At 40.0% G+C, this 19546-nt stretch overlaps 1 protein-coding gene across 1 annotated transcript; it reads left to right on the forward strand.

The window, feature by feature from the left end:
• Positions 1-407: 407 nt before the first annotated feature.
• c1ql4b (complement component 1, q subcomponent-like 4b) lies at positions 408-17948 on the forward strand. The gene is made up of 2 exons (XM_062400266.1): positions 408-1250; positions 15009-17948. Exons 1-2 carry the CDS (start codon positions 711-713, stop codon positions 15186-15188), a joined length of 720 nt encoding a protein of 239 aa, XP_062256250.1. The 5' UTR covers positions 408-710; the 3' UTR covers positions 15189-17948.
• Positions 17949-19546: the final 1598 nt, after the last annotated feature.

A 19546-nucleotide genomic window follows, 5' to 3' on the forward strand; every position in this document is an offset into this window, starting at 1 on the left:
TAAAATCCTGGTTCTTCCTAAACGCCAGATGTACAGAGAGCCGTGAGCCCATCAACAGAAACAGGGAGGAAGAAAGACAAAGCAGGGATTTAGCAGTTTCCCCGTTCTCCTCGTCTCGTTCCTGGACAGACCAGTAAAGCACCCGCACTTGTATGTGGTGGGTGAGATGAACTCCAGTGGGAATACTGTAGACCCCACCTGACAGCTCCCTGCCTGAGCAACTGAGCTTTTCACTGGAGCTTCTACAATCACAGAGCTGGAAAGAAAATAAATCTGCCAAAACCTTAACATTACAATCAAGATGCATATGTTTGACAAATAAGTTTAGATATATTTCTTTTCCTCTTGCAGAGTGATGTATTATCTTTAGATAGGTCGATAGCCCTCAGAAACATTGAGCCAGGAAGCTGAAAGACAAAAATAATACAAATAGATGCCCGGAACATCAAGAAATGGAAAATTGAATTTGTAATTATTCCTCAGACTGTGGATTTTTCTCCTGCTTCTGTCTGAGAGGTGCCTGCCCTAATCCTAGAGTAGCCCCCTCTGTCTTTCCTCTGCCCTCAACTTTCACATAAGTTGATTTCTACCCAGCGTTCAGCCTGGCCGGCACAACCATTCCAGCTAAGGGGGAGGAGGATTTTCTTACGCTGGCCGCCTCCCGGCTCAGCCGCAAGAAACGTGTCATCGGGGCTGGAGTCGGCGTGGCCATGGTCCTGGTTCTGCTGGTGGCCATTCCCCTTTTGGTCCACACCACCAAAGGGGGAGGCTCCGGAGGAGGGGTCACGCAATACGAGATGCTCGGGAGCTGCAGGATGGTGTGTGACACTTTCACCCCCCCACAGGGAGAGCTGACAGCCGTCTCCCCTCAGCCCCCAGACTTCTCAAACCGCAGGGGAAAACAAGGGTTCAGAGGGACCCCTGGACTTCCTGGCCCTGCAGGTCCCAAGGGGCCCCCTGGAGAGCCGGGCAAGCCTGGCCCACCTGGTCCACCAGGGCCCGGGCCCGGTGGCTATGGCCCCTCATTCTACAGCCCCAAAATAGCCTTCTACGCAGGCCTTCGAAAACAACACGAAGGGAGTGAGATACTAAAGTTTGATGACGTGGTGACCAATGTAGGGAACTACTATGAGCCAAGCACCGGCAAGTTCACCTGCCCTCTGCCAGGTATCTACTACTTCACGTACCATGTCCTGATGAGGGGTGGTGATGGTACGAGCATGTGGGCTGACCTGAAGAAGAACGGACAGGTGAGTGTGGGTCTGATGTCGGTCTAAAGTGTCTCTCTTAACTTCTGCAACTATTAACCAACAATGACGTGAGTCTCTTGAGTACATTTACCTACAGACTTTGATCCAGTAGCTCTGTCAAATACTGTGGATACAGTGACAGCAGCCATTCAATTATTTAACTCGGTTCAACATAACACACACTCGATAAAAGGTAGTCATCTAAATTAAACTAAATTATTAAGATATTTTATAGTAGTAAAGACTGTGACAATATGTTGGATTTAAAAAATATTCATAATTTGCTAATGTTGATTATGTCAAATTTTGATCTGCTGTTGGATTTCTGTAAAAAGACCTTGTTAAAATCCCCCAAACCAATAGAATTTCAGGCATGATGATGACCAATCAAATCACTGTATTGTTACAGGCGTGTTTGATTTCATTCTTAACTCATCCCTTATTAGCGGTCACTGTAAATCCAGGTTCAGCAGACCCCTTACTAGCATTGACATATTTGATTTAAATGGTGCTACTACTCTCTTCCTATTTAATCTGTAAAGTCTCATCTGTCGCATTGGAATACATCCATAATAATATGCTTGGCTTGGTTGGATGCGATTATTATTTAAGTCCACATAGTTGTTTTATCAACAACACAAACAAAACAAAAACAGAACAAAACAGAAAAATGTCTGGAAGCCCTTGACCTACAGTTGTTTGTTCTTCTTTTAGTAAAAATGTATGATCCAGTTCGTTAAGTTCTGTTTTAATAACAGCAACAGCCATCTTGGTTGTTAATGGAAATCCTTCTGCAGTGCTACTCTGTCAGTCATCATATCAAACCCGTCCCATTTTTGATAAATGGTTGTGATTTAGAGAATATAGATTAGCCTTAGAAAAGCCAACAGACATGATCAAAAATACCTCAGAGACTTTGTAGGTTAAGTTCTCCTGCATTCTTGCTTTTTCTGCTACAAGTTGACTATGCACAAGGTACATGATAGAAAGGTTGAAGACTTGGAATGACCCTCAAAATAAAAGGTTGTATAATTGGAATAAGGCTGAAGTTACTGTATCTTAACTTCCGTTTAGAGTGCAAAGACAGGATGATATTAGAAACAACTAAGGACTAAGAAGTGTTTTACATTGAAAACCAGCCCTTTAATTAATTGTACAACTTGTAAACAAAGGGAGCGGGAGTGAGAGGGAGAGATTGACAGCCAAGCGATCAAGAGGATAACAATCCTCCAAGTCTCCATGGAACAAAAGCTAAAATGCAGCAGCTGGCTACTGTCCTCTAAGGAACTCTGACTTTAACACTAATAAATAAACAAGTATAAATGCCTTGGAAATAGCCTTGAACACTACCATCTGGAGAAGTATGACAAGCTTGAGGTACTAAGCCCTCACTCTGTTGAGGAACTGTTATTCTGACATGTGTGCTGCAGGATAGAAGAGTGATATCCTGGGGATTACTTGGGAAGAAGGGGGAATAACATGCTTTGCATTGTTACAAGCCAAGTCAAACTGAACCGAGCGCTTGATGGAACATCGGTGGTTTGTCTGTACATAATTTACACGGTACATGAACTGACAGCAACATGCTGCTGAGCAGACCATCACCCTGTTGGGCTGCTGCACTAATACGCTTTGCTGAAGCTCCATCCTAAAAATACTTTAGATACAGTAAGGATATGGAAGAGAAGGAGCTGATTATGACAAATTCTGCGGTAAAAATCCCAGTTTTAATTTGTTACTCAATGTACATAATATGTATTCAAATTATTTTGGGGGGGGATTGTGTCTTTTTCTCGTCAGTAGGAGTCATTTGAGGTCTTGTTGCCCTTCTCACCTATAGTCTGTACATAAAGATGGACGACGCATTCATACATACACTCACCTCACATCGACATCAAGGTCCTGCTGAGGCCCACACTCAACCAATTGAAAGTCAGCCACCGTTGTCAATCATGATATTTCATCCCGTTTTTATAGCATTAAATCAATAATTTAAACCAAACTTACTGGAACCACCTAAAGTAGCTAAAATGATGAAGCCATCTTGGAAATATATGTATTTGTGTTTTTTGACCTTTTATTTGGTGCCATGTCCCATTTACTAACACGGAGGAGGCTTCTGGTCTATATTTCAGCAAGCCATTAGAGAGCAGACTTTTTGGCCCTATCTTTTGGGAGACAGGCATGTTGTCCATCATTATGTGCATTCTAACTGCAATGCAACAATGCAAAGATGTCACCAGAATAGTGCATCATTAGGAATGTCGCCAGGGAACACCAGCATTTGTTTGATAAAGTTGGAAATCTCAAAAACTGTTGACTCCGTAAGATTTTGGGTAAAGAAATATTTGGTGCAGGTCAATTTATTTCCTGTCTTATCAGAGTGAGATTTCATAAGCAACAATTTTTTATTAACAACTACATGTATGCAAAACTTCTGGCATATTTCATTACCATGCTTGTATGAGTTGTATCAATTTTGTCTATGAAAATGTGTATTATATTGAGATTTTTACCCAGATTCAGATGACGAAATAGAGCTTTAACTGATGACTGTTTGATTAATCAGTTTTACTGATAGTTGCATTAATTAACCTTTTAGTTTGTTAACTGTAAGAAAAATAATGACAAGATTCTCATCAGGTTACAGCCAACGTGAAAACTTGTAATTGCTTGATTTAGTGGCCAAAAGTCCGAAACGAGCAGAAAAACCTTGCATATGAGAGGCTGGAAACTGCAAATTTGGCATTTTGGCTTGAAAAATTACTGAGAAAATAAGTATTTTATTAAAATAATAAATCTTGAAAGCACATCTCTACCAAGGCTATGCGATCAATCAAATACTGATAAAATCTTCATCAAATTACACAGATTCTTAATGCAGTTCATGAGGAAACAAGGATAATCCTCTAAATATCTTTACTTATCTTATCAAATGTGATGAGATAAGTTTTTCGTCTGTTTCTTTCAATGGAATCTGCCGTTTTGATGCCTGCTATACTCCAAATACAAACATAAAAACACATTTTATGTTACTGATAAAGTCCATAAACATAGTTATTCCTCAATTCATTGACTTGGCAGGATGTGCATAAAGTGCGGAGTAAAGAGGACAGACAGTTAAATGTCAGATATAATTGGGGGACTTGGTTTGTTGCGTGCCTTCACAGACATTGTCATTCCTCTCTACTCCTGCTGTTAAATTTTTCATAGCTTTTAGATGAGATCTTCTCCCCCCCACCTGTGCCCCTTCTTAGCGAACGCTCGCGCACCCACACACACACGCATGCACAGATAGATTTTATACTTTTACCATCCACACTGTCTATTGACTCCCCATTAATTATCTTTTCCATCAACTAAATTATTTAACCCAATTCAGTGCTGATCTTTACCCCTCAGTTTCAATGCACTGTGTTTTTTTCTTTCTGTGAATAGTGCTCTGGGAGCAGAATGAACTAGCTAGGTCAATTAGAAAAACCTTAAGGATAATAATAAAAAAGTTTGTCAATCTTTAGGCAGTAAAGACATTCAACAGTAACTTACACCTTTACTATTGTCATTTCCGTAAAAATGTTACTTAATAGTCATTCTTCGTTGTGACATTATTCTACTGTGAGAATTGGATAACGTGTGAGAACACTTATTTAAGCAACAGTCTTAAAATAAATATGCTTATTTACTTTCTTGCAAAGGTTACATGCAAAGATTGATGCCACTGTACTGTCTGTATAGACTGTATATAAAGATGGATGACACGTGTCCATTTCCTTCCCCTATCCAAAATTAAGCTAAAATGTCCTGGACACAAATGCTGCCATCTTGCCAATTTAGAACCAGCGTCTGGAAAGTAGCGGAGCCACGGCTGCAAAGTCCCTTTGACACGTGCACCCAATAACGAGTCAGTCTCAGCTCTCAATCATAAAGTTTTTACAGCATAGCTACTTAAAACAAATCTTACTGGGAAAACAACTTAAACATTTTAAAAACAATTTACAATGACAGAAACCATCTTCAAGGTAAATTTATTTGACATTTACTTTTATATTTTAGTTCAGTCCATGTCTATTTCATTATCATGGAGGAGGTGGGGTCTATGAAATAGAGTGCAGGCAGCGATCAAGATGCTTGCCTCACTTTTTCGGGAGCTGAGATGTCTTTACATGCAAGTGTATACATAAAATATTTAACTGGACCCAGCAGCTGTTAGCCTAGCTTAGCATAAAGACCGGTACCAAAGGGAAACAGCTGACTTGACTCTGTCCCAAGGACACAAAATCCAACAACTTGAAAATAATGTACCATTTCGAGTTTTTGAGCTAAACTATTAAGCTAAGCTTATAGCCTGCTGTCTATTGGCGAACCACAAGTGTCATGGCAATATGTATTTATAGAATATTGTAAATAATGTATGAATGCATATTTTTCCATGACAATTATTTACCGATTAAAGAAATGCTAAATTACCATTTCCATGCCACTTGTGGTCCACCTTAGGTCTGGTTACATAGAAAATGAATGAGGTATTTTTCCTCTATAAATGTTAATCTGGTCCTTTTAAGTATGCTATGACTAGGGTGGGTTTTGCAGCATTTGTGTGTGTGTGTGTGTACACGTAATGTCAGACTGATATGTGTGGTGTTGATCAATGTCTTGTCAAAGAGAGCTGAGAATAAGACACATCCTGGGGAGAGATCACTGCAGGGACAGGCAGGACACCGACAAGTGGGCTGACAGAGAGAGACGGGGAAAGGGACAGATGGATGGATGCATATTCGCAGAGGAGATAGGGGAGGATGAGTAAAAAAGTAACATCCTCTGTCTACATTGAGGGGCGGAGTTGAGCAGACAGGATGAAGACGTATGTCACATCTGAAACCAATCAGACTTCTCAGGTGCCGGTTGCCTCAAGTCCGTGCTAACAAAACATGGATGTGCGAGCTTACATTAAGTTTGCAGAGCGGAATCAAGCAAACCTCTTCATTCAAAGTGTCCCATAACTCATCAAAAGATTGGTGTCGAGGTAGATGACCTTTTCAATGGATATATAATTCACTAGCAATATGTACTTTGCCCTTTACAGTGATGAGCATGGAGTGGGTGTATGAATATTTAAAGCTGGTCCAATATGGGTGAATCTTGGTTGGTCAGTTTGACGGTATGTTGTGCGCACACACACACACACACACACATACACACACACACCACACACACACACACTGGTTTTGATGATCAGTGCCGTAGTTGCATTTCAACATCTCATCTATTGACACCCAGTAACCTCATTAAGTGGCCCTGGCATCAAGTTGGATTTGACCTACTGGAGAATAAGACTGGTGGACAAAGTGGTGCCTTGTTAAAACCGAACAAAAGTCTCTGACATGTGGCTCAGTCTCAACAATGTAAGGTGTAAAGGTTAGGAGGAAAGAGGAATTAAAAATGTACAATGAATGTGCAGACTTAGAAGTGCACAGGTTAGAAAAACAGAAGTGAAGGATTTGAAAAAGGTATATATGTATTTTATTTATGATAATGTATTGGTTAATATATGATTGAAGATGAGAAAAAGGTATTAAATAAGGTCCGGCTTGTAAAGAGTAAACATCAGAGAAGAATCATTTTCATATCGCTCATCATAAAAACTCTACAATTTTTTGTTTTATGTAACCAAGTTAACATAACAAAATAACTTTTAAAATATATTGGCTAATTAGATGATTCAATATTACTTATACGACATGATGACAAGCTTGGACTGAAAGAGATGGCTCAGCTCCAGTTGGAAGGTGTGATACTGTGAAAGGTGTAGGCTGCTAATTAGTGTGTCAGGCAAAGTGTCAATGTTGGCCTCATGTGGCACTTCATGAGACAGTTTCAAATGTATTTTATTATGGCACTTTCGTACCATGTCTCCCTCCAAGAGTCATGCGTATTGGTTGAATAGTTCTTGTTCAAGATTGAAAATCTGTGTGTGTTGCATTGGCTTAGTGTCAGACCTAAGGACCTAACATTATAATGGGGAACATTTTGTGATAAAGGATAAAAGCTTGTCCTTTCAGGCAGCATTTCATGTAGAGCAAACAGAAAGAATGCTCTTATACCCTGCAGCTTACCCTTGTTTTTCTCTTCCTGCCTTTTTCTCCCCGAAAATACACACAGCCATTATTTGACTATATGTTTCCGTTATAATGGCCTCAGCCATTATATTCTACAGACTAAAGGGTTTTATGTGGTTGTCACAGTGTTTTGTTATGCCTTTATCCTGCCTTGCTTTTGCCTTCCCATTATATCATTATTTCTCCTCATCAAGGAAGCAGGACTTTGCCTCTGTTCTGAACAGCGGTGTTTCACAGTGTTCGATGGTGGCAGAACTAACATAAGTGATGCTAAAATGTACCTTGGATTATTGGAAACTTTAATAGTAGATGTATCAGAATTAGATCCTTATCCTATAACCTGATACACATTTTTGTATTTACAGTCTATATGATTTATGATGAGCGCGAGATCGTTAGTTTCTCTTGGGTGTTGCTGCTTGTGTCATTGCATACTGTGCCTACACAACAGGTGCATGTGCACGCAACCCTGTAAAAAAATCACAGATTTATTATGAGACGCTCAACAGTATGGCATAAAGGAATAGTGTACTTTAGCCTCAGAACTGAAGCTTAGCTGTGGCTGATGCTCTGCAGGTAGCTGCCGTCTATAGAAGCCATTTCTATCCAATTAACGCACCTCCTCTCCCCTCAAAGGTTTCTGTGTGGAGCCAATTAGAGACTTCTAATCAACGTCTTTACACCTGGGTCTTGAGTGTCATGGCAAAACATTAGCATTTAGTATGCCAATTACTGCGCGAGTCAGGGGTGCACGAGGAGGGCTACTTGTCGACCTGTGAAAAGAAACAGGAGACCTCCATGGTACGCATGGATGGAGGTGGAGAAAACACCGCCGCTTTCACCAAAAAAAGGCCATTTCAGTTGCCCTTCCTCTCCCCCCCCCCTCCCTGCTCACCCTTCAGAGGTCCCTCAGGTAAGTTTAAGAGACCCTGTCTCAATTGCCTCGCTCCGCTCTGAGAGGTCTGTACATCACAGTGAATGAATCCTGTCACTTTTATTACCACAAGATCAAGGCACCGCTGTGAAACAAAACAATGCTGACAAAACAGCACACCGCGCGGACGGCCCACCTCCCCAACCTCATCCTCCTCCCCCCTGCTTTGAAATAGGCACGCTTGATCAGTTTGTTATCCAACGCGATGCCCTCCCCATCACTCAGAGCCCCTCTCAACTTTGGCCTCCTTTGCTCAAATCCTGTGCCTAGACTGTTAAAGTGCGTGCAGCTGCTCGCCCCAATGCGTGTCCTCATCCAAATTTCTGCTTCTTTTCACTACACAATCTTTTCTCCTGTTACCTCACACCCTAACTTCAATCCGTTTTCTCTCGGACATACGCATCATGAGGGCTGGGTTGATATACATTATAATAATAGAGATCTTTTGTGGACTTCATTTCAAATACAGTATTTCTGTATTGTTGATTTTTATTGAAAAGTGTACACCATTATAATTATTCATATTCTGCCACTCTCCCCATTTTCTGTTCTTCCTTCGTTTCTGTCTACCCCCATTAAATGTTACCCCACTAATAAGAAGTGGAGGCAGTGTAATCTTCTCTAATGTCCCGTGGGTCTCCCTTCTCCTCTACAGCAGCAGATCAAGTCGGAACAGCACTGGGCCAACAGACAGAAATTCACTCCCTTGTCGCTATCAATCTCCGCCACTGTTGACAATAATCCTGATTTGCCTTTCCCTCTTGCTTTCACTCCCAAAGCCCCAGTGCCTCCTGCCCACTTTAAGAAAACAACGTTTCCCTGTAATTCTTACTGACAGCCAAACCTGTGGATTCCTCCATGCTGGTTTCAGTGTCCCAACGTGCAACGTGCCCACCTCTGCTGGGACCAATAAATTATATTTTTCATAGCAGTGGAGGAAGTTTTCCAAACCTTAAATGAATGCCATATATGTAAAGTGTCTGTGTAAGCACCAAAAGAGAGAACAGCCCTGCTGTATTTCTATTGTATGGACTGAGTAAATACCTTGCAAAGCAATAATTACATTTACGTTACTTTTTTTTTCAAATTGTCTGATTTTACAAGGAGTGAATAATTAAAGCATCATAGTTAAACTACTCTGTATTGAATAGGATGATTAATGCAAATTCAAGAATGCAAAGGAAATGTTTTTGCCTGAACTTTTGGCAATAAGGGGAGAACGATTTTTTTTAATGCATTATTTCCCTTTGAAATGTAGAGATATGTTATTGTATGTACTAATACATACAATAACATAATTACCAATACAAACAATAACATAATTTAACGGCCATGTAGCAAAGGGTGACTGAAGTCAAATACTTGAGTAAAACAATGACTTTTGTTCAGCTCTCTAGTACATTATTATTTGATTTATACATTTATTATTATATATTAAAAGAAAAAAAATCATGTTGGTGAGAAATAACTGAGTAAATAATAATAATTAATAATAAATAAATAAGTGACTGATACATCACTATATCATACATCATTTAAATATTAATAGTAATGCATCTGTGTGGAAGAGGTAATTGACTGTCAGATAAATGTAGTGAATTTCATAAAATATCTATGAAGAAATAGGTGAAACTAAATATTTAGTCTGTAAATTCTGCGCATGTCTCCTCTTGATTTTTGTTTTATTTTTATATATATATATATATATATATATTTATATGAGGAGAATGCGAACATGAATTAACCAAAATACAGTAAACGTCAGCGTCTCTACGCTGTCTCAATTGATGATAAGCAAACCTGGGTATCTCATAAGGAAGTCAACCATAAGAGCCATAAACAAAACCGTGTCCTTTTAGCTGGCAAATTTAATTAGCTAATGTTCATGTTTAAAATGCCATTTCAATGAAATGGTGTAAATAACAGTGCTGCAACGTTTATTATGACCCTTAATTGTGGCCGATTGATGCAGATGGAACTCAGCAGCGTAATGAGCTATTATAATATTGTTGTCCATGCACATATACACAGTATAGAGAGATATTAGTAAGTATTTTTATTGTAGCTAATCCTGTAGTGCACTCATAGCAGGTTAGATCAGCCTGTCAGCTTTTAACTCTGAAAATATTGTCAGGGGAATCATGGCGCTCAACCATGTAGACAGATGTTGGATGTACAAGATGTCAGAATCTCGTTGCTGTTGTATTTTTTCCTAAAACCTATTAGATCTCCTCAGGGGAGCTGTTCAGTCCCTTCAGTGCAAAGCAGACTAACAGTATGAAATAAAACAGAATGAGATAAAACGTCTGATATGCTGTGTGATTTTTCACAGGTGTTCACTTGAGATTCATAAAAACAAAAAAGGAAAGAGAGCGGCTGCTATCGAGACGGAGAATGAGCTTGAGGGTGTGTGTAAGTGTGTGTGTGTGTGTGTGTGTGTGTGTGTGTGTGTTGGATCTTATCCTGACCTCCCACTAGTATTTCATGGGCCCATTTGACCACTGTAGCCTATCCTGTGGCCCCATTTATTGTGATTGTGTGGAGTTATTGAGGAGTTGGACCTATTAGGCGGGGAGCTGCCATGGCTGTCCGACTACCAATTACCGTAGCCTGCAGCCATGTATAGCCTGCCCTGACGCATCTGGAGGTAGAGGGCCGAGGGAGGCTGTGAGGAGGGGATGGGAAAGGAGGCAAGGAGGGGGGGGTTCTCAGGAGACCTGCCACAACAGCACGCCGTTAATCAATCCGATTTAGACCGGACAGGGACACACTTAGTCGCTTGCTCCCGCCAACACTGCCATGGTGGGGGGAGAGAAAACGTGTGCGTGACCTGCATCTCATTGGGGTGTGAGGACACAAAAAGATGGATAGATGGGCGCAGAATGAAGAGATAGAGATGGGGTGGCGAATGGGAGCGGGATGATGGAAGGGGCGTGAGGCGTGGAGGGGGAGACAACAATTAATGGAGTGATGTGAGATGAATTAAAACTAAGGAAATGTATCGATCCATTTCCGTCTCGAGAAGGGGGAATAAAGAAGTTCACCTTTTCTACAAGGAGGAAATGATCGTACAGAGAAAAATGGCGAGTCAAATTGATAATTGAAATATGCGACAAAAAAAAATTAAGAATAGAAAGGAAAAGCTCATTATTTGATGAAGGATGAGGAGAAATTGGTGGTTTAGTCTTATTTTTGATTTGTATTAGAGATAAAAGATAAAAGAAGTGAGTCAGGGAGGCTTTATGTCTGGTGTTGATGATGGACCATATCCTTAGTTAGACCCAGAGCATGAGACAAGGATGGAGTGAGGGTATCATATTTGCATTCATTAATATGTATGTGTTTGTGTACTTTATTTCCCAGTGTTAAATGAATCGTCTGCTTGAATAGTCGGTTACTTACCCAATGATGGTGCAATTTATTATGAGGGAGATTTGCATGCTGGGATTCGAAAACAATTTAGGAGTTCGAACTGAGAAGGGGATTGGATGAAATAACTGAATTGCCTAACAACAAAATGAATTAGGATGTCCCATTCTCGATTGAATCAGCTGTTTTCTGAACCTAAACCCTGGGATACTGGTCCGTGCATCTAGAAAAATAACTCCCACTACGTGAAATTAAATATATAGTAATATGAAACCTTTTCTTAATTTCTGCATGCATTAGAGCATTATTCTTAGACTATCTGGTCATTATTGGATCAGCAGTGATATTCTCTGGTAAATAAAGTTGCTCAGTATCGTATAATGTAAACCCTTTTTAAATGGCTGGTGATACCAATAAAGACCCAACATCATGTTTAATCAGAGTGTGTTCCTAATGACGGAAACCGGTCCACATGCAGATAAAAGGCTGAAGAATGACTCATCGGACCATCTATTGCTTTTTCTAAATTATGCAAGGCTCCAGATTTCTCTAGGTTATGCATCCTACTCTGTTGGGTGTGAATTTCAGTAATCGCTAGATACTTGGATATAGCTCATAATGCAAGTTTTACGAAGCCCCTATTATGTCAAGGGCTTGTTGTCACTGTGTTGTAGGTCTGTTGATTGCATTGTTACCAGGCTACTCATTGAAAAATAAACACTGAAAAATACTAAAATTGGTGGCGCACAATTCAAAAGGCAGGGTGCTCAGAAAGCACCTACCAAAGGCCTCAATCTGCCCTCTTAATCGAAAGCACTCCTAAAAGTTTAACTAAATTCAGATTTTGTTACCCAGAGTTTATTTTCAGCTGAAACTCTCGTTATCTTTAAAACTCAAATATAAAAGTGATGCTCATTAGTGCACCAACTCACCCACTGTAATTTCTTCAAATAGCTCCTATAATGAATATCTTTATCTTTATGTTCATACAAGGGAGAACTTGGTTACTGAAGACATTATTAAGTACTTGTTTTTACTTATTAGGATTATATATGTACTAATCACTGTTGCATATTCAGTTGTGTAATATATTTGGATTAAGTTTAGTATATATGTATACATTGTTTCTTTATTAGCTATAACAGTTATATATACATTGAGGGAAAATGCATGGTGACTCTGATGGTTAACATGTGGGGTTGGGTGTTAACTGTCCTGCCGTGTCTGTGATAATTAATTAGACTGTGTTAGAGTAACTGCAACACGTGTGTTACCCACAGCCCCGATTACAAGATCAGACCAGAAAACCACTTATACCAGTTTGCAAAACTCAATATCAGTGAAATACTATCCCAAAACAATAAAAACTTATTACATTATTAACTTAAACTTAAAATATTTGTCGGAGACTATGAATACCCACCGATGACTATGACAAGGAGTAGCAGCTCAGTTGCACCAACAAATATCAGGAGCTAACTTTAACTTACATTGATCGTATTTCTTGTTACTGCTTGACAAATTAACTGATGTCCTCCCTGATAACACCCCTGTAATACCTAGACTATTTTTTTCCCCTTTACAACAGGTGGATCAGGTGTGAGGGCAATTGATAGTGACTCAGAAAGGTTGTGCTCTCTGATGGAGGCTTAAGGCCAAAGGTCACTGCACATCTCATATATCTGCCCAGTGGACAGGAAGGCATCTGCACTGATGACATTACACCAAGATCAAAGATCCAGACAGGAAGTGAAATAGCGCCGGTTACCTCCAGATAAAGTGGACCAACTGGTTGTGCGTTGAAGGTTGTGACTAGATGTAAAAAGATTAATCTTATTAAAAGCATCAGCCTATATGTATGAACATCAGTTATCCACTTTTATTAGGATTATTCTGATTGATTCAGTTTGAACATATTTGGGATTAAATAACATTGGATTACATTCTTCTTCTCATGGAACATGGATGTCTGCTGTATTTGCAGCTTTAACCCCAGGAGAACATTTCGTCTCCACTTGTGGGAAGAATGTTTTAAAGAGGCCCACATACATATGATTCTTCAACAAAGAGATCATAAAGCAGAAGGGAATAAAATTAAATCACACGGTAATATAAATTGAAATTATAGTGATGTAATAAAACCTCAAAACCTATTAGACATTCAAAGAGGCTTTGCCATGAAATAATGTTTTAAGAAGTGTTTTAGAAGATGCTGAAGATGTTGCCTGTCTGATGTCGATTGGGCTCAAACAGCATCGGTCACTACCCAGAGGAGCTTCATCCACAGACATATGAACATCCAGGCACGTCATTATAATGATAATAAAACTCTTTATTTGTATAAAACTTTTAAAAACAAAGTTACAATGTGCTTAACAAGTTTTAAACAGGATAAAAACAAATTAACTCAATAAAATAATGATGGTTAATGTTGGTCAAGCAGTGATTTGTTGAAGTCAGAGCTCAAACTGATGCATGAAGTGAATTTCATTCATCAAGACGACAATGATAATTGCATATATGACTTTGAATCAGAAGGAGAAATAAGTTAAAAGATGTTTGCGATCAAATGAACAAGAAGGTGCCATATTTGCCAAGACAAGCAGTGTGAGTGGCAGGTGCAAGTTTGAGTTGCAGCCATGTTGGAGGATAACTCACCACCACTGTCTCTTATTTCTCCTCTCACCAACCTCAACCTCCTTCTCGGCCTCTCATTATTGTTAAATAAGCAGAAGCTCTAACTTTGCTACAAAAGTTCAAAAACCTACAACGTGTAGACTCATAATTCAAGAGTTACATTTTCCAATCAAACTCTGCTCTGCCGAAAAAGAGTTTCTCTTGGTCTGTACGTCGGATCGATTGCTTGTCTTATGTGGTATGAAGTCGTCAGACCTTTGGCTTTGGTATCAAGATGCCTGTTTAATACTAAACGCCACAGTACCTCCTCAACTTCAACACAAGCCACAAACCTCTGGCAAAAAAACACAGGACAGCCATGATTTCCTTTTCCACTGCTGTGTCTCAGGCTCTGCTAACCAGAAGGTCAAAGGTTCAATCCCAGTCTTCCACGTTCCCAAATGTCCTTCGGGCAAGACACCAAACCGCAAATTGCCTCTGACAGCGGAGCCAGCAGTGTGTGCGATGTGCGATAGAGAAAGGGCTGCACATAGATGCACTGGATGAATTTGTGTGTGTGAATGGAGGAATCGCAAAAAATGTAGTGTAAAATGCTTTGAGTGGACTGGAAAATCGTTTTCTAAATACAGACCATTTTACCATGACTTAGATGTTTCTCTCCATCTTTGCTGCTCATAAACATCTCTCTTGTCTGTGTCCCAGGTGAGGGCCAGTGCGATCGCTCAAGACGCAGATCAGAACTACGACTACGCCTCCAACAGTGTCATCCTGCACCTGGATGTGGGGGACGAAGTGTGTGTGCAGCTGGACGGTGGCAAAGTTCACGGGGGAAACACCAACAAATACAGCACCTTCTCTGGCTTCCTCATCTACCCCGACTGACAGTGTACTCATGTTTATATACTCTCTCTCTCCTGTAATCAAGCAGAAAGTCTCCTCTCCATCCTACATCTAACGCACCAAGCTTCCATTACGTCATTCGTCGTTTCAACGCTCTTCACCACGCGAGACATGAAATAACATGATCACAGTTAATAACAAGAGTTTGAATATTATATTGTATATACTACCACTTAACATTTAGCTCTGATACACACGCTTGTGTAACCTGTGCCATGTACAGTATGTGTAAGCATGGCTAAAATACATTTAACTTTAACATCTGCTCCACATGCACAATTTTGTTCGTACACACACACACACACACACAGGCATGAAAACACACACCTACTGAACTTCTCAGTTTTTACACTGACCCAAGATGGCTGTTTCAGCCACCGGTCGGAAATCGACTGAGATGATCTCTGAATGGAGACTGTAAATCGAAGTGTGTGTATCTGGCTGCAGCCTCTCACCTTCACTGGGAGATGGATTTTCAATATGGCCGTTGTCACAGAACGAAAAGAGTCATGAATACATTGATCGCAGCCGATTACACAGCCGACACCACAATCATATCAGTGTGCTGTATGTCTGTGTTCATGCCCAGTGTGCGTGTATATGGGTGTGTGTGTGTGTGTGTGTGTGTGTGTGTGTGTGTTTGTGTGTGTGTTGGCTCTTAAAAGCATCACGTTTGCTCTCAGTTTGACTCGCACAGTCTCTGACTCCTGTTTAGGGAGTTGGTGTCGAGTTGTCGGTAACAGTCCCTTAACACACACAGTATATCAATATTGAGGTTTAAGCGTTGAGATTTTCCCTGAGCCGAAGCTTATGACAGCGCTTCATTACGTCCCGCTAATGAGCTGAGGCTTCTTCTCTTGCCTCACCTGTTCAGTCAATCCATACTGGCATCCATAGTGGGCAGTATGATAAGGACGTGTTGTCTGATCATGTTGACGGCCACAGTAGAGGGAGGATCAAAATCAGAGCATACACAAGTTGAATCTGTTTTTTTTTTCCCAGTGAGTCATTTTCAACACCACGAAAGCACTGGAAACTAAGAAGCTCTCTCAACTCGCCGGCCTGCCAGTGTTGCATAATTCTTCTTCACTAAATGAAGAAGAAAAAAATAAATCGCAGTTGCATGTTGATCCCAAAATTTCGCAATCGATAAGTGAAAAAACCTTGGTGCCCCAAAACTTCAATTTGAGTTAAAATGGCGTAAAAAAAAAAAACTGTGCCTAGACAAGATGTGCGTCTTCCCCCGGGTGTCATGTCTCCGTCACTGCTAATCTGAGCTGCAGCGGATTCAAACCTGTGTCATTTGACCTGGGAGTCAATGTTACTTGTATACATTCTCAATGCAGACATTACCCAGTGGGAAAGGGGCTATAGAGAGTGAGGATATCTATTTTTTAATGTTGGGTTAACAAAACACATTGTCAGACCGTCTCTAGATGGCATTCGTAGAGTTGTAGTGTGTGAATGCAAAAAAAAGAAAACGACAGAGAGAAGTTCAATCCTTGGATCTGAACAGTTCTAATCATGAGATAAAGTTAACGTGATTGTCGGATTGACAGTTTTGAGAAGTTATGGCCCAAGGGAAACCTGGCTCTGGTATAATCTGCCATACAGTACTCACTAGTCAGCATTTATACCTCATTTGCACAGCCTGGTTTCGCTGCCTACTGACTGAGCCAGGCTAGCCGTTTCCCCCTGTTTTTAGTCTTTATGCTAAGCTAACCTAGCCGGCTGCTGGTTCCAGCTTCATATTTACAGACATGAGAGTGATTTCAATCTTACCATCTGACTCTGCAAGAAAATGATGAATCATATTTCCCAAAATGTCAAACTACTTTATCTAATTTCATGGTGAATGTACCCACATGCAGATGTTAATGTTTTACTGCCATACATATAGATTTTCTGTGCCTTACACTTTCTACTTGATTTAGATTTGTTATGCATGAGACAGGATTCCAAGTGGACAAGGACATTCCATGTAATAATTGTTAACTCACACAATGACAATGCAGATACTAATTGTGGACACAGACTTTGATTGTTTCTGTGTAACTGGAGGTGAAAGTCGCTGCTATAAATAGAAAATAAAAAACCTAAATGGAGGTCAGGGTTCACTCTGTATGCATTTTACTTTGTAATTAAAAATTTGTATCAAGGGAAATTGTAAAAAAAATTAAAAGTATATTGATGTAGCCAAAATATTATATTTACAAATTCTATTCTTTTTTCTTTTATTACATTATATTTAAATGGGATGTATGTCAAACTAATTGGAACACACCTATTGTAGTTTTAGAAGAAGAGAGCTTTGTATCGGCCCAGTATCATACGTGCTCATCTGTGTGACAGTGACACAGATCCAGCCCTGAGGCCTGATAGCATGACATTACCCCGATGAGACTTGGATGTGAACTGTCTGATTGACTTGTGTTGTGATTTAAAAAACAAAAAACACCCTGACATCTTGTGTAGTATACACAGCCATTACTGCTGAGTGGCTTTACATAACCCCTTTGCCATGCTGCATCCCTACTGTGTGTGTTTTCTGGAGCTGTTACCTTTGTTCATGAGTGTGGATGTGGACTCATTGTTGTCACTGTACCAGCAGAGTTGTGTGTATTTGTTATGTATGAAATCAGCAAAGATTTTTCTCTGGCCACAAACCATAATAAAGAAGAAAAGCCAGGATTATTTTTGCTGTGAGAAAACTCCCCAGCAGTTTCTCTATTCTTCATTCATTTTGTCCTCTCTAATTGTACATTACAATAAAATCAAGGACTCAGAAGGTGTTTGCATCTGTTGTGAGAGAAGTTTTCACTGCTCAAGGTTTTTCTTGGTTGCAAAGATCTTTTTTTATCAGCAATTATGTAAAATTAAGATAATTTTACAATGAACTATATTACGTTTGTTTATTATACCACCCCTTGTAGACGTACCTTTAACAATGACCTCACTAAAAATTAAAAATGTATTCATTGACACATTTCTGACAATGTCACCAAAAGCTAAAAGTGAAAGCTGTCATCTTAAAACACAACAGACAGAAGAAAAAGAAAGGAGAAAAGCAACGCCAACCAATTCTCCTTAAATGTCTCCTCGATAAAATGATCCTGACAGATAAGAGAACACAAAGTGAAATTAGTCAGAAAGTCAGATTTCTGGTTTCTCTATGTGTATTAAAGACAAACTGAGAGCGACAGTAAAAATTAATCTAGTAAAATAAAAATAAACTGAATTCAAACATTTTCTAAAAATATTGAGTATTGATAATATATCAATCAGAGTTAATGTGCTCTGTGAAGCTACTGCGGTCACTGCCCAGGCTTACATTGAACCAAATGCTAAGCAGTTAAGCAGTAATGATGTTTACCATATTCATCTTTGTTTAGGGGAGAGCATGATAATATTGATTGGCACTAAATGTTTTGCAGGTATTTGTTCATAAACAGTTTGGATTATTAGAAGATGGGTTTATTAGCTGCAGTAGATTTGGGTTGAGAAGTAGAGCCCTGCACTGATGTGGACTCAAGGTACTTTCCAGAAATGTAAGTATGTTGGATACATTTAAAGATTATCTTTACAGAAATGGAGCATGTGCATAATCTAAATGACATCAAACAACAAATTGAGGTTTTGTGAACACAGTCACACAGGTTCATATTCAGTCTTATACTCCATAATTAAAGGATTTGTCTAAATTCAGCTTCAGGAGAGTTGAACACACACTTCTTTGGAGGAATAACAAACTGAAACATATTTGAGAAGGAAGCAGTGACAGAGACCTGCGTGAAGGTACTGTTCCAACAATAGGACTTGTTTCTGCGCCTGATGCTTTTCCTACCCTCTGCGAGGCGTCCATGTGAAAATGAAACACTGGCTGAAGGAATTAATCACCTCAACGGAATGTAACAAGGAGCTCGATCTTTAAATAGAGGTGAGAGGTGATGCTATTCTGGATGAGGAGGTCTTTGCTGAATGTGCTGCAAAAGAGTGTTTTTGGGGAAATGCTGGACCTGGGAGGAGGTAGGGTGTATCCCAGCACCCCCCCCCCCACACACACACACACTCCATGAATCCCAGTGCACCCTCCTCTCAGATTCCAGCGTTAAGTTAATTGGACAGGGAGAGAGGTCTGAGGAGGGAAGCGTTCAGCCCCATTAGCAATCTCCCTGTGGAAGGCCGAGCCGAGAGGATCACAGACTCACAAATAGGAGGATTAAAATAATCAATAGGCTTCTCTCCGTCAGCGCAGACGGATGCACCACACAAACAGGGGTACTCCGGTATGCACACACAGTCTCGTGAGCAAACACAAACCCACAGCATGAGGAATACCA

Source organism: Platichthys flesus, chromosome 2 (assembly GCF_949316205.1).
Source record: "Platichthys flesus chromosome 2, fPlaFle2.1, whole genome shotgun sequence".
Lineage (NCBI taxonomy): Eukaryota > Metazoa > Chordata > Actinopteri > Pleuronectiformes > Pleuronectidae > Platichthys > Platichthys flesus.